General features: G+C 38.7%; 1 protein-coding gene across 1 annotated transcript; it reads right to left on the reverse strand.

Annotated features, from left to right (window-relative positions):
- Nucleotides 1-1,327: 1,327 nt before the first annotated feature.
- Nucleotides 1,328-25,278, reverse strand: LOC127652074 (transmembrane anterior posterior transformation protein 1 homolog). The gene is made up of 14 exons (XM_052138133.1): nt 25,089-25,278; nt 22,090-22,220; nt 17,543-17,661; nt 12,797-12,959; nt 12,581-12,716; nt 8,473-8,570; nt 8,229-8,298; nt 8,043-8,123; nt 7,849-7,958; nt 4,460-4,519; nt 4,265-4,333; nt 4,092-4,168; nt 3,824-3,990; nt 1,328-2,455 (listed from the first exon to the last, which is right to left on the reverse strand). The coding sequence occupies exons 1-14, from the start codon at nt 25,276-25,278 to the stop codon at nt 2,223-2,225; spliced, it is 1,704 nt and encodes a 567-aa protein (XP_051994093.1). The 3' UTR covers nt 1,328-2,222.
- Nucleotides 25,279-27,162: the final 1,884 nt, after the last annotated feature.

The raw sequence follows: 27,162 nt of genomic DNA on the forward strand, positions 1-27,162 counted from the left end.
TGTGGGTTAAATAATTATTTTCCAATGCAATGCTAATGTGTGTTAAAACCTGACTTACACATCACCAATGGACATCCCAAAATTGAAAATAACTCTTTAATTACTTCCTTCAGTCTTAAGGGAAAAGTGGCAAACCACAAGTTATGGTACTGTACCTTATTCGGTTTTATGTTCCCAATATCTTACATCAATCCATAAACTTTTAGTTCAGACGCTGACTTGCAAAACATTCATTCTTAAAGGAATAGTTCACCCATTAATGAAAATTCTCCCATTATTCATTTACCCTGATGCCATCCCAGATGTGTAAGACTGTCTTTCTTAAGCAGAACACAAATACAGATTTTCAGAAAAGTGTTGAAGCTCTGTAGGTCCTTATAATGCAAGTAAATGGGTGCCATCAGGCTGTTGGCTATTCGATGGTCCAAAAGGCATATTTAGGCAGCATAAAAGTAATCCACACGAATCCAGTCGATCAATTAATGTCTTCGGAAGCAAATCGATAGGTTGGTAAGAACCAAGTGGATAATTAAAACGATTTTAACTTTAAATCGTTTCTTCCGGCCAGCGCTGTATTGCTGTTTGAAATGAACTCTTGCGTGGCGTTCGTTCCTCTGTTGAAAACAAAATGTGCGCTTTTTAGACTTTGATTACGTCACTGATGCGTCAACTGCTGGCAGGAAGCGATTGCTTTATTTTTTTTTTATTTTCTCCCCAATTTGGAAAGCCCAATTCCCAATGCGCTCTAAGGCCTCTTGGTGGTGTAGTGACTCGCCTCAATCCGGGTGGTGGAGGATGAATGTCAGTTCCTTCTGCGTCTGAGACCGTCAATCCGCGCATCTTATCACGTGGCTTGTTGAGTGCGGTACCACGGAGAAATAGCACGTGTGGAGGCTTCACGCTATTCTCCGTGGCATCCACGCACAACTCACCACGTGCCCCACCGAGAGCAAACCACATTATTGTGACGACGAGGAGGTTACCCTATGTGACTCTTCCTACCTAGCAACCGGGCCAATTTGGTTGCTTAGGAGACCTGGCTGGAGTCACTCAGCACGTCCTGGATTTTAACTCGCTAATCCAGGTGTGGTAGTCAGCGTCTTTACATGCGGAGCTACCCAGGCCCCCAGGAAGGGATTTTTTTAAAGTTAATTAAGTTTTAATTATCTATTTATTTCTTACACCAACCTATCGATTTGCTTCAGAAGACATTAATTGATCGAATGGAGTCAAGTGGATTACATTTATGCTGCTTAAATATGCCTTTTTGACTGTCAAATAGCCAGCAGCCTGATGGCACCCGTTTACTTACATTAAACAATTTTCTAAATATCTTAATTTGTGTTCTGCTAAAGAAAGACAGTCTTACACATCTGGGATGGCATCGGTAAGTGAATAATGAGAGCATTTTCATTTTTGGGTGAACTATTCCTTTATGGTGTTAATGAATCGGCATATCACAGCATGAAGTTTCACACAAATACAATAGTCTTTTAAAGCATTACCTCAAATGGTGCTTGCAAAATGTATCTGCATGATACATATCTGTACTTCAGAATTGTCTGCCAGTGAACATGGTGATATTTAAAATGGGAACTAAAACTCTTTTGAGGGAAATGAAAGATCGGGGAGTTGAAGGGATACTCCAAAAGAAAGAAATTATCGATGACAAAAAAAAACATGAAAATCGCCAATTCCAGCTTTGACCTTTAATTTAATTCACTGACCTGCAGATCATTTGGTCATGAGTATTTGAATCCCCTTTTGAATTCACCTAAGAAAGCAATTTTCAGACTAGTAGTTTCATGTCAGGTACAACTCTAACTGTAGAATAGAATCCATCCATTTCTCTCTTTGTCTTCATTTGATACCCCCATGACAGGACAGCACACTGACCAGTGAACCAATATCTTCCCGGCGTACAAAGTTGGCCTCCCCGCTGGTGATGTTAAAGTTCCTGAAAGTATAGAAGCGTCACTGGATGAAGTCCTAATGGCTAAGACTGTGTGAATGTTTGTGTGATTGTCTGTGTATGTGATGTGTTCGATTTTCAGTCTTAAATAAATTAGGTGCAATCACTTATCAATAAATATCCTGGAGTCTCTCACTGTCCTATTGCAATGAGCTCTGGTTCAAAGGTAAAAAATAAAGCTGGCAAGGAGGTTGGGCATTTCAGTGCATACATGGCATCAGTCTCAGACTCGAGTGTGTTTGCCTTCATGTCAGTCGATACGGTTACCACAGATAGTAAAGCGATCAATCTCCAATAAGTCTTTTTTGGGTGCCCTATGTTTAAGTTCAGTTTCATCCTGAATAAGGCTTTTCTCTTCTGATTCATCTGGTGTAGTGAGGAACTGATCTGATTCGCTGGTCGGGAGTTGAGGGGCGGGTGATTCATCCCTGTGGGTGGGCTGAGTTGTGACTGACGCAGATATGCCCTCATCCACTGGCTCACCTTAAGAGGGGGTGTGGACACAATTAGTTAATGACAATAAAACCTTTTAACAGCATGAACGTGTCACATTAAGACTCATTTGTTAACCACACTGAGTGGTGAGTAGTTAACCAAGCTGAGTAACATCTACTTGCTGCAGTAAGAGTCAAAATGTGAAAAGACAGGTTAGGAACACTACACAACAGTCTCAGAAATTAACCAGGGCAAAAGGGCAAAAATGCCACAGAGAGTGAAAAAAATGCCCAGAAAAAATGCACTCAGATGTATTTAAACTGATCGGGTATCGGTCCAATGAGACCAATCCAAATCGATATTGCACGTTAGTCATTTTCTTTACTGTCAAGCTCCAAAACTGACAAAAGAACCATAAAGGAACCATTAAAGTAGTCCATATGATTTGTGTATTTTATCCAAAGCCACTTGAAGACATGCGAGAGCTCTGTGTATAGTAAAAGGCTGTGTTTAATAAGTAAATATACAGTATAGTATGCATTTGCAGTGCGTTAGTGACGCAGATCTGATTGAAACACATACATAGCACACACATGCTGTTGACGCGCTCCTGGGCCTCAAAGCGGTGCGCAATATGTGAGTGCCACACACAAATAAAATCTCAGACGAAGATGCTCAATAGTCGCTTATAACATGTATTGAGAATGGCATCGGAGAAGCATTTCACCTGATTTTGAATAAGAAGCAAATTAAACTACTGTGAACTAGCCCACAAACAGACACTTACAGGACGTCCTGGAGTGTTCCAACCATCAAAATAAAAGCCTGAGGGTTTTAAAGTTAAAGGTGCATGACTGAAATATGTTACTATTGTATCGTACAATTTTTAAAAGTCAATAATAATACAAATTTATTAGCATTATTATTTGTTTACAAATTACAACAATCTTTAAGTTGACTGGGTTCCAAAAATAACTGACTGATTGAAAAGTGGACAAATAAATCTTTCCACTAAAGTGAACAAAAGTGAATTAGCGTCACACAGTGAAGTATAGATACTCTAAACTTATTCAGAAATAAACAACACTGGTACTGGCTCATAATGCGATTTCAGGTATCAGATTGGAAGAGAAAAAGTGGAATTGGTGCATCCCTAGGAAAGAAAAATGCCCCTTAAATACAAAGTTAATTTCTGATGCTGCAATATACTGACTGTGCATGTTATGAACACAGAGGGAGGAGTGATTAATCTTTGGGGTAAAATTATCATTAATGTGCTTTTAATGAATTTGATTATCTTTATATGAACACACAGTGGACTCATTTAGCCTAATTAGACTCATGAACCACTTAAAAGTATCCTCTCTATTTGCAGGGTTGCTTGTGTTCTTGTGTAGTTTAATAAGTGTGTGTTACCTGGTGGTTCTCCGGTGTGTTTGGTACGGTGGGCTCTGCTGGACACTCTGCTGGGAGTGGCAGAGGGGGGATTCTGAAACAGCTTTTCCTCCATGTTTGCCTCTTTCACATACATACAGGATTTCCCCAACAACACGATATTGTTCAGGACCTTCAGAGTGATCATTCTGAATAAACGCACACAGACAGTGTCAGCGCAAAATTCTGATAATGCACATTTTAGAACCCCTAACATTAAACAACATAATCACAACAAATGAAATCATACCCCAGGTAGAAGAGCACAACGCATACGATGGACAGAGAGCCCTGGATCTTCACAGAGCTGGTCACCACCCGAATCAACTGGGGGGGTCGCAAGGATGCATTATTAGATGTAAATAGAGCTTTATATTATGAACTGAATGATTGGTTGGTATTGATATTAATGTGAAATGTTACCAGTAGAGCAAGAGGAAGAGGAATGAAGCCCATCCTCCTGGACACACTGTCACTATAGTCTGTATATGCCTGGAATACACACACACACACAAACCTGAGTGATCAGTCAATCTGATTAATAAAGCTGGTCAAACTGCTCTTTAACGGAACAATACGAACTGCCGAGTAGTCTGACATCTGTAAAAATGCACTTACATTTTTCTGTCTGCTGCTGACTAAATCAAAGGCCAGACTCGCTCTGTATTCACTGTAGACCTGCATATAAACACACAGATTTATAGAATCAATGGAATACATACACTACCAGTTAAAGATTTGGACATACTCGACTGAATGTGTTTCTCATGAGCTTTAAGACCTTTTCATCTAAAAGCTTATTCTCTCACGATTTACTTGCCCTCACGGAATCCCAGATGTGTGACTTACTTTCTTCAGCAGAACACAAATGAAGATTTTTGAGAAGAATATTTCAGCCCTGTAGGTCCTCACAATGCATGTGAATGGGTGCCAAAATTTTGAAGCTCGAAAATCCAAATAAAGGCAGCATAAAAGTAATCCATAAGACTCCAGTGGTTAAATCCATGTGTTCAGACACGATATGATTGGTGTAGGTGAGAAACAGATCAATATTTACATCCTTTTTTTCATAAAATCTCCTCCCTGCCCAGTAGGGGGCGACATGCACGAAGAATGTGAATCACAAAAAACACAAGGAGAAAGTGATGGAAAAAGGACTTAAATATTGACCTGTTTCTCACCCACACCTATTATATCCCTTCTGAAGTATTGGATTTAACCACCGGAGTCGTCTGGAGTACTTTTATGCAGACTTTATATGGATTTTGTAGCTTCAAAATTCACTTACCCATTCACTTCCATTGTGAGGACCTACAGAGCTGAGATATTCTTCTAAAAATCTTCATTTGTGTTCTGGTGAAGAAAGAAAGTCATACACATCTGGGATGGTTTTTGGGTGAACTATCCCTTTAAATGTAGCTATGCAGAAATATATAAATTGTAACACTTAATGATCGTAAATTGGAAAAATCCAACAGACTTACTTTGACGGAATTTTCATGAATTTAAATTCCAAAGTTCCAAAAATTCAAATGTAAACAAACCGCAAAATGACTTTGATCTGCTATAAATTACTCTCTCCCTCTCTATCATCTCTCTGACAGTCTGTCTGAAATCTATCTAACTTGCAAGCTGGAGTTTTGTCTTATTGTAATGTCTGTATATCCATCAAACTTTTACACAAGGCTTTGTCAGCCAACATCAAAGCTTGTTATGACAACCTTTACCTATCCAGTTACTATTATTCTAAAATCTGAAAGACAGTAATAAAAAAGCAATGAGGAGGTGTGTCAAAATGTTTGACTTGTAGTGTATTTCTATTGACAAGGTAATCTAACACCTCACCTCAACACACACACACACACACACTTGTCAACGTTTCAGATGTACAATATCTCTATTGTGATATCAGTGTCCTCTTTTAGCCACGTCCATTTCTCCAGTGTTTCCAGAAATACTTTGAGGAAGAGATAGCGAGAGACAGGGGAGGGGAGAGTGGCCAGTGAGTTTGAATGATCTTTTCTCCTTAAGTCAACTCCCTCCTGACTAACTAACAGAGTTACTTACTGTCAGAGGCGCGAGCGGTCTTACTGAACCACATTAAAGCAGCAAAGAGGACACAAACACATACAAATAAACTTTTTTAAATGAAAGAATGCAGTGCAAGAAATTCAAAGTATTAAATGGAAGATAAAGGAGAGAGAGAGAGAGAGAGAGAGAGAGAGAGAGAAGACTGTGTATGTGTGTTTGTGACACTAATCTTCCTGGCTAAACTAAGCAGATCTGTCTAATCTAATCCCTGCCAGTAACCACACTGCTCGTTCTGTCTATTCATAACTCCCTGTCCCCCATCCACAGACTCAATCTTTTTTCCTCAACCTGTTTAGTATGCAGCGTCACTGATATTTCATCTGAAGCGTATCTCCACGGTACAGTCAGTCAAACGGGAGATAGGAGCTGTGAAACCATGCTCTTGCTACAGAGAACTGGAATGAAGCTTAAAAACTACTGCTGTTTGTCCATCTCTGTCACTGTGTGTGCTGATAGATTTGGGTCAGTGGAGCAGTCAGGGTTATCTAAGATGTTGAGAGTGGTGCTGATTTTCAGACACGCCCCCAAAGGAGACCTGTCTCTCTTTGTAAGACTTCATCTTGACTGGGACAAAGGATTTAGTTGTTTTAGACAAGAAAGAAAGAAGTGGAGTCTGCACATAGGGGAGCCCTTTGGTTTAATAATTTCTTAAGGACAGACATTCATCTATTTTAGTGGTTCTCAGGAACTGCATCCAAATTTGTGTACTGTACTCAGAGTCTGTATTGCATTTGATGAAGAACATATTTCTCAGCCATTAATAAACAATGTTCTTTAGGAATGGTAAATGGTCTGCACTTATATAGCGCCTTTTTAACCTTAGAGGTTAGCAAAGCGCTTTACACTGTGTCTCATTCACCCATTCACACACCAATGATGGCAGAGCTGCCATTGGGAGCAACTTGGGGCACGTGGAGTCAAGTGGGCCGGGAATCGAACCGCCAACCCTGCGATTAGCGGCTGACCCGCTCTACCACCTGAGCCACATACTTAACCTGGGACAAGTCCTCTTGCCATCCCAGATGTGTACAACTTCCTTTCTTCTACAAAACACAAATGAAGATTTTTAGACGAATATTTCAGCTCTGTAGGTCCTCACAATGCAAGTGAATGGATGCCAAAATGTTGATGCTCCAAAAAGAACATCAAGTCATCATAAAAGTTATTCAGATGACTCCAGTGTTTGAATCCATGTCTTCAGGAGTGATATGATAGGTGTGGGTGAGAAACTGATCAATGTTTAAGTCTTTGTTGTTCTCAAAGTTTTTTGTTTTTATTTTACTAGAAATTCCTCTCCTTGCCCAGTAGGTGGCAATATACATGAACAGTTTGAATCACTAAAAACACAAGAAGAATGTGAAAGTGAAAGTGGAAGTGGAGATTGACTGAGCAGGGAGGAGAATTTATAGTAAATAAGGACTTCAATATTGACCTCTTTATCACCCACATCTTTCATATCGCCTCTGAAGACATGGATTAAACCACTGGAGTCTTTATGTTGACTTATGTGATTTTTGGAGCTTAAAAATTTTGGCCACATTTTACTTGCATTGTATGGAGCAAAAGAGCTGAAATATTCTTCTAAAAATCTTTATTTGTGTTCTGCAGAAGAAAGAAAGTCATACACATCTGGGATGGCATGAGGGTGAGTAAATGATGAGAGAATTTTAATTTTTGGTTGAACTATTCAACTAAGACTCCGTTTGAGGCATTGTTCCTTAAAGCAGAGATGGAATGAGGAGGGTTTGATGTTGTCGAATTAATTGTTTACAATTGACATTTTAGTACATTAAGTACTTGTATTTATAATTATACTATATTAATATATTTTGGCGCCATCTTTTCACATTTACACTCCATAACAACCAGAGCCTACCGTGGAACCGGCATACCATGCAACAATTATTTAAACTCACATCTGCCGTGATGTCATTAAACTTGGTGATGAAGGCATGTTTGACGACGTCAACTGCAATCTCCGAGGCGATGACCATGCACACATCAGGAAACAACACCCACAGATGATCTATGAGCAATAATCAATCATTAATACACACATAGGCTCACATGCACAAACTCTAAGGTGAATTCTCAGTGGACATCTGCACACCTGGATTCCATGAGAACTGCTCCATGTTTCTGAGACAGACGATTAGTAAGAGTGTGTAGTTTGTAAACCTTTCTTTAATGTCTATAATAACAGAGACACAAAGGAACATTGAGACGATGCATGAGTTAACGGACTCAAAGTTTTATATATATAATTTACACAAAGATTAAGCATACTTGGACCTACCACTATTGGACATCTGGAAAAGGTTGTTTTTCTCAAATTTCTTGAATACGCTTCCTTTGATCTCAACGAACTACAAAGAGAACAGCACATCCTATGTCAAGAGTAGACTAAAACGAGTAGGTGTGAAAGAGCTGTGTATCGTAATACACAAATGCAGATATCAAATTCTTCTTTAAGTATATTTAATCATATACAGTACAGAATGCAGTGTAACAAGATTTTGACTGTATGTGTGTTTACTCACATTATTAGACATCATGATGGTGAGCAGTGACTTGTTGTGTGAGTTGAAAGCCACATTCAGAGTGGTGGCCTGAACCATAATCAGAATGGCATGCAAAACTGCATTAGCAATTAAGGAAAATGATGGCTGATTACCATATGCACATGACACAAAATGTATTTAAAATAGCTTTGCAAAGTTTAAATCAAATTCTTCACTATATATATATACACGCCATATACTCGCATGTATTCACAGTGACGTCGTCGTATAGCAGCCAATCAAAGGCTGTTCGCGACTACGCACACATACACAATAGAGAAGCAGGAGACCCAACATGATACCTCTTCTAGAGGAAAATATTTTACTCAGATAACTTCTTTGGCAAAGGTAGTGGAAATATAGGGCTCCAGACTACGACTAAATAGACGCATCTTGGAATCATTCTTCCTGCCGGAGAGACTTAAGTTTTAATTTGAATCGGTGTGATTATGGAGTTTGCAAACTCTCGTTGATTAAGCACCACACGTCTGTGATCTAGTTACAAATATCACTTAAAACTATAGACACAAATGGAGGAACTATGCCAACTATTCATAATTATTATGGACCAAGCAATCAGTTTTTCTTCAGTGTAAAAACTGTTCTGGAATCTGCTCTTTGATTGTAGGAAAAAGTAACTTGCTTTGTTTGCCTTCTGAACTTCAATGAGATTTACATTTACAGTTCAAGGAGGCGTTGGTGTGTGAAGTGAAGATCAGAGCGGGGGAAGGGTGTGAGACTGGGCTTTTCAAACCACAATAAACTAGGAAAGGACAGTTTTGAAGTTGATTTAAAGTTGACGAAGAGCGCTTCTAAATTAGGACAGCACATCTTTTTCAATGCTGTTACATCTGTACACCAATTTTCATTGATGTAAAAGCATGTTCCACCGCCTCTCGTTTCCCCGATGATTCCACGATGTGATCCGCTCTGAAATGCTGTCCAGGATGTCTTCATTCAACCAGGTTTCCATGAAGTAAAAAAAAAAGTCCTTATTTGTTTGAGTGAGCGGAAGCAGTTCGTCCGTTTTGTTGGCGAGGGAGCAAACACTCGCCAGATGAATACTTGGCAGCGGAGAACTAAAGCCGTGTTGACGCAGCTTCACAAGTACGCCGGCTCGCTTCCCTTGCTTGCGTCTCTTGGATCACTTGTAGAACACCACTGCATCCGTGGCACCATCTAACTATCTTTTAACATGGTTGGCAGTGATTTGATGATGCTGGACATTACTTTAATCAGAATGATTTATTCCGCTTTATAGAAACTCAGCTGTAATGTCTGTAAAGTCTCAAAACAATTAATAACCAAAACTCCTGGACACATAAGGAACTATTTGACGTACAGAATTGGACTTTCTATAGCTTTATTCTTTTTACTCTACTACATTTTCAAAATCAGTCGTTCCTTTTTATTTATGAGTGGATAAAAACGTAACTGGTCAAACGAGTCACCAATCACAGTACAGCGCGCACGCTTTGTTTTGAACTTGCCTTGGCGGCATCTACTAAGCGCTAACGAACCAGGGGTGTGTTTCCCAAAAGCATCGTTAGCCAACTATGGTCGCAAGTTCCGTCGTTATCATCATAGTTCAACGAGTCGGTGTTTCCCAAAACCATCGTTCCAACGAACATTCGCAAACAGCATCGCAGAGTTGTGTGGTTGGAACGACAGCTCTCGACCTGTGGTTAGAAGCAGAGTTTCTTGTTATTATAACATGTGGGCTTCATAAATTATTATCTTGAGCCAAATAAGCAAGATGACATTCAGTACAATCAGTATCTTTTATTTAGAAGACATACAAATGTCCTTTATGTCTTTTAGTTTGTCAATAGATTTAAAGCACCGTTTTTGAAGAGTGCACATGTGTGAACGTGCTCTAGTGCGTAAGAACGAGCCGACTGAATCTGGAAATAAAGCAAATAACTGAGAAAAATATGAGATAGTCCTCAGATGACATGTCCGTAATTTATAGCAAAACATCTAGCATTAATTCGATCGCAAACAGATTCATTAAAAGTAGTTTTTACTCCACCACATGTGTGACATCATTAACCAACATGGTTGAACAACCAATTTGAGACAATATGGTTTCGGGAAACAGTTGTGACTAGCAAGTTGATTTCTTCAACAGTGCATCGTACTAAGGTAGTGGAGCAGCAAGTTACGTCGTTGTACGGGAAACGCACCCCAGAGCCGTTAAATATGAGAGTTGCGAACATAGATGGTTGCAACAGTGATCTCGCCGCCGCGCGGTCACGTGATTCGTGTAGCTCTCAATAGTTCCAAACAAATTGCGTTGCCAATGATTTTAAGCGGGGCAGAGAGCAGCAGCTATTATTGCAGCAATTATCGGTAAATATTGACGCATAATGTACATGGCTTATTATGTTGACACTAAAATGACTTGAATATAATAGCATTTTTTTTTCTGGGGAGTAGCAGAAACACTGCATTAATACGTTTTTGTGTTTAATTATGGGAGCAGGGAAATTGGCTGCTCCCATAACATAGAATATATATATATATATATATATATATACATCTGACTAATTAATGTCACATTATTAATAGATTGGTGTGCCAAGAGTGACATTAGTCTTCATATAGACTGAGTTAAGCAAGAGTCTTGTGACAAATTATAATAGGACATTATGGCCATAAAAAATCATAGTACTTGGATTCTTAAGTTCATTTGAAGGCAAATACTTTTGTACTTTTACTCAAGTGAATGTTTAAAGGCAGCACTTCTACTTTTACTTGAGTAATATTTTACCTTGAGTATCTTTACTTTAACTCAAGTACATGGTATGTGTACTTCGTCCACCACTGCTGTCCACATATGTGGACATCCGTTTTTAGGAAAACTATTTGATAATTTTTTTATTGTTTATTAGATACTAGTTACAAATCAAAATGGGAAATGGAAAGTGCACACAGCACTCAGGTCTCAGTTAAGGCATGATTTTCTATAAAGCTGCTTTAAAAAGATGTGTATTGTGAAAAGTGCTAGACAAAAATAAATGACTTGAGTGTAGACAAACTAATTTTTCGCAAGAAAAACATAAAAATTTTGAGTTAATATGAGTTTTTATATTACAAGTAAAAAAAAAGTAAAAGGTAGTGCTGTTGTTTAAGTTACTTTCTTTTACTTTTTGAGTTCACGTCATGTTGGAATTACTTGAATTACTAGATGGGAATGCTGAGGTTCTTCTCGGAGCCGTTCACATTCTCAGAAGATAATTCGTTTCAACAGCAACACTTATAACGCCAAAACAGCTTTGTAGTGGATAATGTTTATCACTTCATTAATTCACCTCTATATGCTTTTTCAAAATGTTAAAGAACAAAAGAAATTATCCAGGCATCAATGGCATATTAAAATAGCATATTAAACAGAAATGTGTTCACAACCTTTACATTTTGAGGCCGCAGACATTTTGGTGATGTCACGACTGTCAAGTCGGAACTTGTAATAACAAGCTCTACGAAGATGTGACCACTTTTTACAAGTCGGAATTTCATAATTCCGACATAGTGTAAATGGTAAATTTGGTAAATCTGCACTTATATAGCGCCTTTTTAACCTTAACGGTATTCAAAGCGCTTTACACTGTGACTCATTCACCCATTCACACACACATTCATACACCAATGGCGGCAGAGCTGCTATGTAAGGTGCTAGTCTGCCATTGGGAGCAACTTGGGGTTCAGTGTCTTGCCCAAGGACACTTCGGCATGTGGAGTCGTGTGGATTCGAACCACCAACCCTGCGATTAGTGGCCGACCCGCTCTACCACCTGAGCCACAGCCGCCCCATAATGTGAACGCACCATTATTAGCAGACACTATTGTGTCATTTATGATTTAAAGTATATTTATGTTGAATCCTTCAATAAGTTTGAGGGAAACATTTGTGGGTGCTGTTTTTTTCAAACTTATATTACAGAATTTAAGTATGCGTTCGTTTGATTTACTCTTTATTTACTTTTTATTGAATTAATTACACTAAACGAACGTGTTAAATCGACAGCCCTGCTTAACCCCTACAACTATTTGGTACTTTCTACAACACTGGTTAAAAGGATACAGACATAGAGAACAGCCATGAAGAAATGTGGGATCACTCCTATATGTGCTCTCTTCCTCTCTTTTGGCTCTGTGGCAGTCCAGTACAGAGCATCCAGAATATCCTGACCAAAAGATGAGAACAAGCGATCCGCCACCTAGAGGAGAGACAGAGAGTGTGTCCACTCACCTGCTGTTTTTATTAACAGTAACACATGTGAGTGGTGTGTTACTGTACCTCTAGCATGTTGTAGATGATGTAGAGTTTGATGACTGACTGACCCCGGATCAGATGGTACATCATGGAATAATCCACATAGTGCATCATGAAATAACACAGAATCATGATGAAACCCTTGAGAACATCGCATACCTGAGCGGGCTGTAAGATTCGAGATCCACTGTGCTCGCACATGCACGCACACACACAAACAAACAAACACAAAAAACTAAATTCAGAATGTTACTCAGGTCCTGTCGACACATGGAATCAGGTAACAGAATATTAGCCGGTTACAACTACTAAACAAATTTAAGTTGGTTATATGTCTCACACACAGCCACTGTTTTAGTGATCATGAGTCACACACTCAGTGGTGCATGCATCATGCCCAACACATGACTTGTGCTGGCAAAGAACAGCAATGTAAACATAAGTTACGTAACCAAACACATCTATTATGAGATAAGATCAGGGTTTACAATGCATTATTAGTTCTGAACAACAGCATCAATTTTGTTCCATTACTTAATTATTTAAACTAGGAACAAATTCATTGAAAGGTGTTATAATAAATATAGCCAAATGTTAGATTATGTAACCAAGGTAATCAATTTCCATTGTCTGATGCATTTTTACACCCCTAATGAAGACATAAGTTACATTAGATAAATTAAATGCATTTTTGTGGAATAAATTATTTGTGTCTCCTATTAGTATAGCTTCACTTGTTTAAGTTACCCACACTGCTCTCTTGTGGCTGACCATGGAAATACACTCTAAATACTAAAAGATGAACATTCATTTTGTTGTGTTGACTGTTGAGGACAGTGTTTTAGTATTCCAGGGTGAAATTAAAGCACAAAAGCACAAGATTAGACAGCAGCCTGTTTGAGAAAGAAATAAAAAGTGAATGTGTGTGCCCATTTGAACATAGCCGCTGCAAACACACCAGCACGGTTGTGTGCGTTCAAAGCAGCTACAGTCATTTGTTTTCTGCATACCTGCTCTTTTTGCAGTAGGGGCATATACTAGCCCTGCAGGCAGAAGAATACAGCGTGAACAACAGCTATACCCATATGCACAATCATTGTTTGGGCTTCTGTGTGTCTGTGTCAGGGTTAGGCAGAATTCAGAATTTAAGAATTTCCATTCATGAGATGGACTTTGAATTGAACTGGCCACACCCCACAGGATGCCAAATTGGAACTTGAATAACAAGAAGAGAAATTTACTTAACTGCAATTCCAACTTTCCAAAATTCAACACATTCACAATCAGTTTAATGAGGAATTGCGTAAGTACAACATAAATGTTGTAAAACATCATTTTGAAATTAAATATCTGTTTTAAGTATTTATGCCTATTTAGTCCCTGTTATGTAGAACATGTTTTCTCAACTGATTAGAAATATTTCTCTAACTGTCAGACTGCTAAAACAAGACTTTAGTTTTGCCATAAAGCACCATAAAATGTCCACCACAAAAACAAATATTGACATCAGTATTTTAATCTAATGGAACCGTTTAGCGGATGAAGTGTTCTTCCATCATGGTCCATAAAATGAGTGTTAAAGTTACACTATGTAAGATTGTTTTATAAGAAATGAACAAAATCTCATTAATGAGCAAGTACACCAACAATCCATCTTCCAAACCATGTTTTTGCCTTACACTATGTAAGCATTCACTATGGTAAGCCAATAACAATAATTTATATTTTAGAGCTGTTGGGACAGATTTGGTGGGAAATTGCATACTTCCATCAGTCATCCGTGCATGTTTACATCATGTCTGTAAATAAAGAAAAGAAGGTCCATCTATATACAGTTGAAGTCAGAAGTTTACACACACCTTAGCCAGATACATTTAAGTTCCTGATCGGATTGAGGTCAGGGCTTTGTGATGGCCACTCCAATACCTTGACTTTGTTGTTTTTAAGCCATTTTGTCACAACTTTGCAGGTATGTTTTGGGGTCATTGTCCATTTGGAAGACCCATTTGCGACAAGCTTTAACTTCCTGGCTGATGTCTTGAGGTTTTGCTTCAATAAATCCACATAATTTACCTTCATCATGATGCCATCTATTGTGTAAAGTGCACCAGTCCCTCCTGCAGCAAAGCACCCCCACAACATGATGCTGCCACCCCCATGCTTCACGGTTGGGATGGTGTTCTTCAGCTTGCAAGCCTCACCCTTTATCCTCCAAACATAATGATGGTCATTATGGCCAAACAGTTCCATTTTTGTTTCATCAGACCAGAGGATATTTCTCCAAATAGTAAGATCTTTGTCCCCATGTGCACTTGCAGACTGTAGTCTCCTACCTGAGCTGTATGATGGCAGCATGGTCCCATGGGGTTTATACTTGCGTACTATTGTTTGTACTGATGAAGTGGTACCTTCAGGTGTTTGGAAATTGCTCCCAAGGATGAACCAGACTTGGCTGATTTCTTTTGATTTTCTCATCATGTCAAGCAAAGAGGCACTGAGTTTGAAGGTAGGCCTTAAAATACATCCACAGGTACACCTCAAATTCAGTACACCTCCTATCTGAAGCTAATTGGATAATTGCCTAAAGGCTCGACATAATTTTCTGAAATTTTCCAAGCTGTTTGGGGGCAGAGGTGGCTCAGTGGTTGAGGCTCAGGGTTACTGAACAGAAGGTCGGAGGTTCAAGCCCCAGCACCACCAAGATGCCACAAGGGCCCTTGAGCAAGGCACTTAACTCCAGGTTGCTCTGGGGGGATTGTCCCTGTAATAACTGCACTGTAAGTTGCTTTGGATAAAAGCGTCTGCCAAATGCATAAATGTAAATGTAATGTAAATGTTTAAAGGCACAGTTAACTTAGTGTGTGTAAACTTCTGACCCAATGGAATTGTGATACAGTCAATTAAAAGTGAAACAATCGTAACAATTGTTGGAAAAATTACATGTCATGCACAAAGTAGATGTCCTAAACAACTTGCCAAAACTATAGTTAATGCTAATATGAAATCTGTGGGATGGTTAAAAAATTAGTTTTAATGACTTCAACCTAATTGTATGTAAACTTCTGACTTCAACTGTATGTGCGTTGATAGCAGTTTGATGCTGAAAGCTTGTAGCCACAACACATGAGCAACACTGACCATGAATCATTCAAAAAGGCAACAAGTCTGAGGAATCACTCATTTTCAAAATAAAGAAACCTTAAACCGAGAAGAGTCTGCAAGTAAAAAGGGAAAGTGACAGAGCCCATAATAACGCAAGAACATCGGCTTGGCTTTTTCAGAGGTGGCGACAACTCTGAGATCTGAAAGGATTTATAACCGACCCCGAGATGGCTATTTCTCGCTCAACAGGCAAGATATTTTATAGGATTGATAGTAATCCAGGTAGTACCTCTTAGCACGGTAGTTCATTCGATAGCGCTCTAATTGCTCACTCTAATGGGGCAATTTATTATGGATTGTTGTACTGTAGTACTTGATTTCGTTTACGAGGAAAACAATGAACTTAATGCTGGTAACAACGCCAATCTTTAAACCATTTACTACCTTAGTCTATTTGCCTGCTAGCTAAGTTATAATAGTTTCCACCGTTTAACTTTGATCTGATTTAAATAGCAATCCTTGTCTAACATCAGCATTGCCTAACTTTTGTAACATTATTTATTTTAAAACAGTTGTTTTTAGTAAGTCAAAAAAATAATACACTTTCATTTGAATTTCTTTGAATTCTCCGTCCTTTAAAACAGATTACAATTGAAAACTGCATCCTGTTTGCTACGTCAATTCAAATTTATGAATTGACCCTTTGCTAAGCCCCACCTTAAAAGCGTTTCTGACCAATCCAGTCTTAGCAACTGTTGCCAAGCCGCCATTACTCTGACAAGCGTTTTCCTTTTCACGATGAGAGCCTACGGGAGTGTGTTTGAATCATTTTAAGCAGGATTTTATCGAAATTATACAAAACATTTAAACAATGTTGGTGCTGGGTCGCTTGTAATAGTGATATGAGGTCCCTAGTTACAATACACGCAGTGTTTTTTCCTACTTTTTAAAAAATCTTTAAATAATGTTGAGAAGAGCATGCTATGGATTAAAGTGTGCCATTCCTCATTCCCAAATGACCATGTATAACATCAGCAAGGGCACCTACATTTCCTCCCAGGTAAATTAAAGACAACAACCTAACATTAATTCATTTATGTATTGATTCTGGTCTTAACACAGGTGATAGTAAATAAAGAGTTCACAGCTTCAAAACGAGTGTGTTATGAGACGTTATAAGCAGTTCTTTTCACTTACACTAAACTTATGAGGGTTGTAATTGCTATCAAGTGGCACTTTTCTCTTTTTATGTGACTGTGATGATTGTTTGCCTCAATTCTGATTCACATTCTGCACAGTTTTCAATCAAATTACTGTGTAATTTAACAAAAAACTTCAGATAAATATGCATTACAATGTCACTCTTCAATCCAGCCCACTTAAGAATATTATCCATTCCGTTTATCAGAATATTTTGCCAAATACTGCGCCATAAACAAGCTTCCATTCATTCCTATGGGGAGTTCTACAGAGCTTGTCAGAGCGAGTAACAGCAGCCAAGGGGGGGTGGAGCTTAGCGAAGGGTCAATTGAACGTGAATATAAAAGGCACTCTCAATTCAATTCTGAAAGGCATACAACCCTGGTGTCTGTGTGCAATATAAGAATCTTATAATTTTCCTTCTAATGGGAATATTCCCATGTTTATCCAGAGTGAAGTGTGTGCTACCTGAGGCCACAGCAGGGCAGCGTCAGCAGTCTGATCAGAGCCAGAAGCACTCTGAGGGGCAGCAGAGTGAACACGTACAGAAACACATCCAGACACAGGAAAAACCCAAAGAACATCAGCTGCAGAGAGAGAGAGAGAGAGAGAGAGAGAGAGATCAGTGACAATCCTGGATGTGGAAAACATGTTCTTGTGTTATTGATCGTCCTCGCATATAAACTAAAACTTCTCACCAAAACGAAGTTTGTTTATCCCAAAATGCTAATTCTCTCATTACTCACCCAAATTGTATGACTTTCTGATTTCCGCGGAACGCAAACAAATATATTTTAATGGTGACATGATAGCTGTTTGTCCATACAATGCAAGTGAATGGTGACCAAATTTTCAAGCTCCAAAAAGGACATAAAGGCAGCATAAAGTAATCCGTAAGACTCCAGTGGTTTAATCCATGCCCTCTGAAGAAAACCAATTCATTTTGGGTGAGAACAGACCAAAATCGAAATCTTTAAACATCTTGCCATTGCAGTCTCAAGGAACGATCATGATTTCGAGCTCGATTACACTTCCTAGCTCTTGACGTACGCACCTTCAAGGTTTGCAAAACATAGCGTAATGCAGCGTACACTGGCGAGGAGACCAGAGGCCTTCTTTTTGAATGAATATAAATGGAGGAGATGCTTCAGAACACCGAATAAATTGCTTTTATAAGGAAACACCTCATCACATCACCGCCTGGCTGCTAATCTTCAACATATTTTACACTAAACAATCCTTTTGGAATGAGCTATGTGTGGTGATTACTATGGTAAAATTGCTGTTTTAAAAGAGAAGTGTAAGTTTACGGCTCTCCCCGTTTATTTGGTAAATGGTATATGATGGCAGAGATGCCATGCAAGGTGTTAGCCTGCCATTGGGAGCAACTTTGGGTTCAGTGTCTTGCCCGAGGTCATTTCGGCATGTGGAGTCATGTGGCCAGGAATAGAACCGCCAAACCTGTGATTAGAGGCCAACCCGCTCTACCATGTTAGCCACAGCCACCCCCATTTGCATGTTATCCACAAATGGTGATATACTGATGTAGCACGCTGGTTGAACATTACACTCTCTCCTATGGTAGATCTGTGGAGGTTGGTCTCGCAGTATAAAAAATCTAGAAAGTGTAATCAAGCTTGAAATTCTGATGGCTAAGGAGAATGTTGATGTCAAGATTTATAGTGTAAAATAAGTACAATTTGGGTCTGTTCTCATTTAAAAATGGATTGGATCGTTTCAGAGGACATGGATTAAACCACTGGAGTCTTATTGATAACCTTCATGTTGCAATTTTGTCCTTTATGGAGCTTGAAAATTTGCTCACCGTTCACGTGCATTATATGGACAAATAGACATCGCATCTCCCTTAAAATATCTTAATTTGTGTTCCATGGAAGAACGAAAGTCATCCGAGTTTGAGACGACATAAGGGTGATTAAATGGTGCAAGAATGATCATTTTGGAGTTATATATTTCTTTAAAGCAGGTGTCTCATGTGCATGTCAAATTGTTCTGTCTTTGCTAAAATACAGCTTGAATTCATCTTTTCACTTTTAATGAAGCAAACTGTTGATTTAATGGAGGCATTCCCAACAAATTTAGTCTGCTGAACCCCTATGATTTACATAATTTACCTCCCGAGATTTCAAAGGGTCATGAAACCCCCCAGATTTAAGCACCGGTCAAACCCATCTCAAATTTTAAATAAGAACAGAGAAACTAATGATGTAAATATGTACTACCAATCACAACTCATATTAAACGTATTATGTGACTCATGAATTGTCCTCTTCATAAAACAGCGTTCCTTCAACTTAAAAATGAGAAATAACAAAATAAAATAAAATTAAGCACTTTAAATATGTTTTAGAGTTTATGATACTTTAAGTTAAGCTTGAGCTTTCAATAAATACCATTAATAAGCGTTATTGAACGCCTATTTTTTTCTATTAGATCAGAGTCAAGAGTTACATTTCAATTGCTTTTATTTATTTATTTTTTCTTAATATGGCATTTCTATGACAATCTCATATTTCCTCTTCAGTTCCATCATTGTAAACGGGTAGTTGTGAAACTCTGATTTGATGTGCAGTGTGATGAACACGGCTGTTTAGCAACATTTATTTGTTTGTTTCTGTATGTTTTTCTTCGTTGACTGAAAAGATGAGTGCATGCATTATTTAGTTGTGTAACGGAGTAGTGTTTCACGGTATACCACAGTATGAAAATTGACGGTTATCATACCATGTACATTTGCTTATCTACGGTATTGAGAAAAAAATTCAACAGGACATAGAATCTCACCTCCCTCCTTTCCTCCTCGACTGCCTGTCAGACTCGTCAACTTGCCCCACTATAATTTTGTATTATTATTATTACTATTAAGACTAGCAACACTGACCAAACCATAGTAACGAGGAGCCTTTCCACCTGTGTAATATGTATGTTATGTTTGAATGATGTTTGAAATTAGGAAACAAATGGGATAATAATGGGGTCATATAAGTAAATATTATCTTTGTTTTTAAAAAAGGGGGTCTTCCTGTCACTTTTGATGTTGACGTCAACAACAAAAATAATGTCCTTGTAATAAAACCATGAACAAACTATTCAACATAAAAGGAAATGCGACCCAGGATACATTAAACACAGGTTATGTTTAATCTATGGCAGGTCGACACTTGATTTCCAATGTAAAATCTGTCCTGAAGCAAAACCAGTTGATAAGCACTGAGTTAAAGATACAGACAGGAGCAGTCTGGCTGTGCTGTTGCACACCTACAATATATGTTAATTATTAATCATCACAGGACATTACTTTAAAAGCTCACACAGCTGATGTTATTTACATTTAGTAGTTCATTAACATGCTGTGCTAACACGTAAACTAACATGCTTTAGTTATATAACATGTTATAGTACCATGCAATTTTTTTATCATGTTTATAATTCGGTTTATTATTACAATTCAGTTTTTTTTTTCAAAAGGGAGAATTTTTTTAACACACTTCAATTTAAAAAAAAATTCAAATTTGAATTATAATAAAGTGTTTGTTTAACCAAAAAAAAACTAAAAAATGTAGGGATGGGCATTCATCAATAATTTGGTATTCGAATATTTAAGCTCATAAAAAACAAAGTATATTCTATTATTTAAATGAAAGTAATTAATGACAAAGAGACATTTTCAAATAATTGTTTTAGTCATAAAGGTTGTCACCATCAGTGTTGCCAACTTAGCGGCTTTGTCGCTACATTTAGCAACTTTTCAGACCTCTTTATTGACTTTTATTAAAAAAACCGACAAGCGACAAATCTAGCGACTTTTTGGACAAACCTTAGCTACTTCCGTAGAAGTCGCCAATACTGCCCTGCGAGCGCGTGGTCATGCTTTCCTGCCCAGAATCGGAGGCACATCTCTCTCTGCGTCTTCTCTGTTCAGTGAGACTGACAGAGAGAGAGGGGAGCAGGTGACCGCACGGCAGCTTTCATAGACGTGAATGAGCTGCGCATGTGCAAACAGCATTGTCAAGGACCAATCACGAATCTGTATTGTTTGCTCCCCTTTAGTTTTACATTTAAAGAGTTAAATTTGACCATTTATTTTTATTCTAATATGCACACAGTATTTTTGTAAATATGCAAAAATGTAAACATGCAGTTTTTTTTTTTTAAATGCACATAGATTTTTTGTAAATATGCACATAGATTTTTTTGTTTGTAAATATGCACATAGTGGTTTGTTATGGCCGAACGCTGTGTGAGAGAAAAGATAAGAACGTTACCATCGCTTCTAACTTTCGGAGTGGTTGATAGATAAAGGGAATTAATAGGGTATTACAGTATGTACGGTAAGCACAGAGAAGCAAAAACATGTAAAGGGCGGAGACTATACAAAATGCAAATGAGACACGGTGACGTCACGAATATGTTAATTAGTGTCTGACATCATCTAGTGACATTTAGTGACTTTTCGAGCAGGCTTAACTAGTTTCCATTGAAACTAGTTGGTAACACTGGTCACCATTAAAAAAAACAAGCTTCTAATTATAATCAAAACAAGCTTATATTATGTCCTGTAACGGGGACGCTGCTTTTTGATGAGCTGCACATATACGAGAGTAAAGTGTACACCGCTTATCCAGTACATTTAAACAGGAACCCAGCTTTCTCACAGTAAGCCACATTCTCACAATAACCCGCGTTTTTGGTGTCCATCTAAACAAATGTGATCAACTTGTGTCCAGACTCAACAGCGCCACCCAGTGCATTCTGTTATAACTGCCAGTTTTAGTTTGTGTTCAGGATTTAACATGCATCTCACTGTATATATGGCCAGCAAATTATTTTCACTATTCTAATAATTATTGCAGAACGAATATTCGACTACTCGTGCACATCCCTACTTTAAGGGTCATTGTAACTGATAATAATAATTGTGTAATACCATATACCATGAAACCATGATATCCTAGTACCCTAGTACCGAGTGTGTGTAGTGCTGTGCTTAGTACCTTCTCAACTTCTTTTGGTATCCGCAGGCAGGTGTAGACCCTCTCCCTCCGCTCTGTGTATTTGGCCTCGTTGTGTTCCAGAAAATATCCTCGAGTCAACTCAGCACTAATAAACCTCAACAGAGAGAGATCTGTGAACAAACACACAATGAAGCACAATGAAGCTATTCTACTCATTATTTAACACTATTATTGGTCCTGCACACACACACACACACACACACACACACACACACACACACACACACACACACACACACACACACACACACACACACACACACACACAAAAGCTCAGAAACGGAAGCTGATTGTTCCACTGAGTGTGTGAGAGAAAGGAAGGGGAAAAAGAACATACACAAAAATCTCTCCATCTTTCTCTCATATACACACAGCAAGTACAACAAAACATTACAGAGAGTTGCAGTGCAACCTATAAGCTAGCCTGAAACTAATTTAAGCATATTGTCAAAAAGCCACTACATAGTCAACTTTTCTTTGCGTTATATCTTCATATCAAAGTAGTGAAAGAAGATTTCTGATTTGAGTTTGATGAAGCTGTTCTGGTAACGTAATGCATGTACAATAGAGACATCAGGAGACAGACAGTTACATTTATGGAGAACAAAATGTCAATGCCCTGTGCTGTTTTAAGTGCATGTTTACATTGTCCTAAGGACAAACATGGTATAATAAGAGCAAGAGTGTGTCCTGAGATGAACCACAAAACACAAAGCGAACTTCCTATTTTTAACAGTAATCGAGAACTAGTGGACAGAGAGGTAAACACAGTGAATGAGAAAACACAGTGTGAGAGAGATAATAGCACCACCTGTGTGCGTGTGTGCGCGCGAATGTGCGTTTAGTAACGAGTTGCTTGACATGTGATAATCTCTTGTAGAAAACCTTGCACTTTGATTTCTGAGCACATAGTCGGCCCGTAAAAGCTTGTGACAAGATCTCATCAAAAGAAAAAAACGTAACTGAGGAAAAAGGTTTTCAATGTATTAAGTCCTTATAGCAGGTTGATGAGGTTTGTCTGGATGAAATTTGGCTTGCTGTTTTCTATGAACTTCACAACTGTTTTTGTGCAACTTGTGAAAGAAGCTTGTGAAGGACCGCTGCAATTCTTGTGGTATAATCTGCAATCATTATAACGTTAAGCAACCTCGTATAACCCAAGTGCACAGCAGTGTTTCCTACAGAATGATGTATTTGCAGCAGCACCTGTTAAATTGTTAATCTGATTCTGAGTTTGTGAGTTTTTATGACTGTCAAATGTTTTGGGGAGCCTTCCACAAGCTTCTCACAATAAGTTGCTGGAATTTTGGCCCGTTCCTCCAGACAGAACTGGTGTAACTGTGTCAGGTTTGTAGGCCTCCTTGCTCGCACACGCTTTTTTCATCGGATTGAGGTCAGGGCTTTGTGATGGCCACTCCAATACCTTGACTTTGTTGTTTTTAAGCCATTTTGCCACAACTTTGGAGGTATGCTTGGGGTCATTGTCCATTTGGATGGTGTTTCCTTACATTGATGGTCATTGTTGCCAAAAAGTTACAATTTTGTTTAATATTTTCCAAAAAGTAAGATCTTTGTCCCCATGTGCACTTGCAAACTGTAGTCTGGCTTTTTTATGGTGGTTTTGGAGCAGTGGCTTCTTTCTTTTAGGTTATGTCGATATAGGACTCGTTTTACTGTGGATATAGATACTCGTCTACCTGTTTCCTCCACAAGGTTCTTTGCTGTTGTTCTGGGATTGATTTGCACTTTTTGCACTAGGACACAGAATGCGTCTCCTTCCTGAGCGGTATGATGGCCGCGTGGTCCCATGGCGTTATTACTTGCGTACTATTGTTTGTACAGATGAACGTGGTACCTTCAGGCATTTGAAAATTGCTCCCAAGGACAAACCAGACTTGTATTGGTCCACAATGTTTTTTCATCTTGGCTGATTTCTTTTGATTTTCCCATGATGCCAAGCAAAGAGGCACTGAGTTTGAAGGTAGGCCTTAAAATACATCCACAGGTACACCTCAAATTGACTCCAATTAGCCTACAGAAGCCAATGGAATATTTCAGAGTGGAACATAATTATAAAGTTATATATTCACTACTTAAGAGTTCCATATATTTCCCATGACTCTTTAAGATCTTATTAAATCATATATTTTTTTTCAAATTCCCTAATATTTTGAAGTTTCTCATGACACTATGAACCCTGCTATATAAAAATGACTTCCTTATATAAGTTACTACCAAACATTGTACAGTATAATCAATACTTCATGAACAGAATCTGTATGAAATTTGAATCTATGACACAAGGTTCAGGTATATACGTTTTATGACTTTTCTTTCTGTACATTAACTAATGACCTTTTATAATACAACAACATTTGTTAATGTTTATAATGAAAGTTATAATAAACTGTTCCCCAAGTAAACCTGGATCTGACAACAATGCACACATGCCACCTTTGTTCTCAGCACCAGCAACTTTAGAAGATTACAGGTTATTTAAATTGTTGCCCAAATGAACATGGGAATGGGGGAACTTAAAGATAGGACTGATGCAGCTCATGTTTGGTCTTTATTTACACCTTCACACCTGAGTATCACAGATCATGTTGATGTTCATGTCTCTAAAGTTAATCTCATTATGCAAGCAGCTGATCTGTCACATGAGCCACACCGTTCCATTAAATAAACCAAAAATGCTGTAGGATGCCGAACTACCTGATCTTGTTGAATGTCAATAAGCTCTAGTGGCTGAAGATGCTTCAGACTGTATTGATGGAATCAACTGTGTGTGTCAAAACCCAGTGAGCTGCTGCCTACCTAGACAGCATTTTTGGCACGTTCGAATCGAACCTTGCCAACCGCGACGGTTGGAACACAACCATGACGCCCAAACATGATGTCTAGGAAGGGAGCTCACTAGGTTTGGTAACACAGTCTATGTTTTTGCAGTGCACATAGTCGCTGTCTGTCACTCTTACCCGACACATGGCTCTTTCTATCTTTATATTTTGCCTTCCTCTCGTAAAATCCCAAAGTTTCTGTAACGTCTGAAGCACCGGCATGTTTCTCCGTCTTGCTGATGCCGCTAACGAGCCGTTTTTCCCCCTTATTATCCTCATTTTCGGTCTCGTTTTCGTCCCCGAGCCCGGCCGTTACCGAGTCCGCCATCTTCCACTCAGACACAACATTCCCGCGTCACGGCATGCGTCACGGCATACGTCACAACAGATGTCAAAAACTACAGCTCCCATAATGCAGTACTGACAGAAGATAAAATGTGACGGTTAAAAGCATTCACCCATAAAATTGTGTATAACTATATTTTTTCTTCATCCTCTGACATATCAGTTATGGTAGTTCTTAGGCTCCTTCGTTTTTTATGTCCAATTAAGAGAGCAAATTTAGGTAATGTTTACATTTTACATTTAGTAATTTTGCAGAGGCTTTGGATAACCAAAGCGACTTACAAATGATACACATAGCAAGCAATTTTTCATACAAAGTTTATCAACATCTGCAGTATAGCACTGCCAAGTTCTCATAGTGGCTGGAGTAGTAAAGATGCTTGCACAGAAGAAAGAGACAGACAAGGATTTTTTTATTTTTGTACATTAAGTGCATATTGAGTGAAATGATAAGTACAATTAGAGTAGGTTGGATAACTTTGAGCTGGTTCTTGAATGTGAAGAAGGTAACAACAGATCGTGTGGAGGTTGGAAGTTCATTCCACCACAGAGGAGCCGAGAAAGTGAACAATCGTGAAATGGACTTTGAGCCTCTTTGTGATGGGACCACCAGGCAACGCTCATTCATAGACCTGAAGAAGTGAATTGAAGAGGGTGCGGTTCTATTGACTGTCCTGAAAGCCAGAGTCAAAGCCTTGAATTTGATGTGGGTAGCTACAATTAGCCAGTGGAGTGAAATCAAGAGAGGGGTGACAAGAGCCCTTTTTGGCTGATTGAAGACCATATGCGCTGCTGCATTCTGGACCATCTGCAGTGGCTTAATTGTGTTAGCTGGAAGGTCAGCCAACAGAGCATTCCAGTAGTCCAGTCTTGAAATCACCAGAGCTTGGACCAGGAACTGTGTAGCATATTCAGACAGGAAAGGTCTGATTTTCCTGATGTTGTAAAGCGCAAATCAGCAAGACCAGGCGGTTGATGAAATGTGTGCCTTGAAATGAAGCTGGTCATCTACCATCACTCCTATGTTCCGGGCTGTTCCGGTTGGTGTTAGTGCAGTTGAACCAAGATGAAAAGTGAGGTTGTGGTAAACAGATGGGTTTGCTGGGATCATGAGGGGTTCTGTCTTGGCAAGGTTGAGCTGAAGATGTTGTTCCTTCATCCAGGCCGAAATATTGGCCAATTACATAGGATACTTGAATGTGTGCAAATGTTTTCTAGCCTCAACCAGTTCCACTTGATTCCGATTATGTGACAAAAAGTAATACATGTCACATGCATCCTTTGTTTAAACCCCTTAAGTCCAACAACATAAAAACGCGGGGATGGGGTGTCATGAGGGTGAGTGAATGACGAGAGAAATTTCATTTATGGGTTAACCAACCCTTTACTAGATGATGCATATGTACTACATTTGTTTGACCACTATGGAGACATAGAATCAGATACTGTACGATTATGTATAGACCTAATTCGTGCTAGCGCCATCTTTGATTTTGAATGGGAATGACTACGAGGCTGTGAGGGATAAACTTACAGTCTCTTCAATGGGATCGTTCCACGGACAAAACATTGATATAATATCTGTCCATTAAGATTTAGTATACAATGAACTACAGACAACATGAGTTGTTGAAAATCAGATGTGATCTAGGAGGTTTTTACAGCTTTATACCGTTCGTGCCATTGAAGAGATGGTAAGTCTATCCCTTACAGCCTCGTTGTCATTCCCATTAAAAATCAAAGATGGCGCTAGCGTTAATAAGGTCTATTATCGGTACGGTTGTTTCAGATTATGACATATGCAATGATTGAATGACAAGACATTAGTCTGATATCATAACCAAACACATTTTATTAATGCAAATTA

The sequence above is a fragment of the Xyrauchen texanus genome, chromosome 11, assembly GCF_025860055.1.
Source record: "Xyrauchen texanus isolate HMW12.3.18 chromosome 11, RBS_HiC_50CHRs, whole genome shotgun sequence".
In the NCBI taxonomy this organism is placed as follows: domain Eukaryota; kingdom Metazoa; phylum Chordata; class Actinopteri; order Cypriniformes; family Catostomidae; genus Xyrauchen; species Xyrauchen texanus.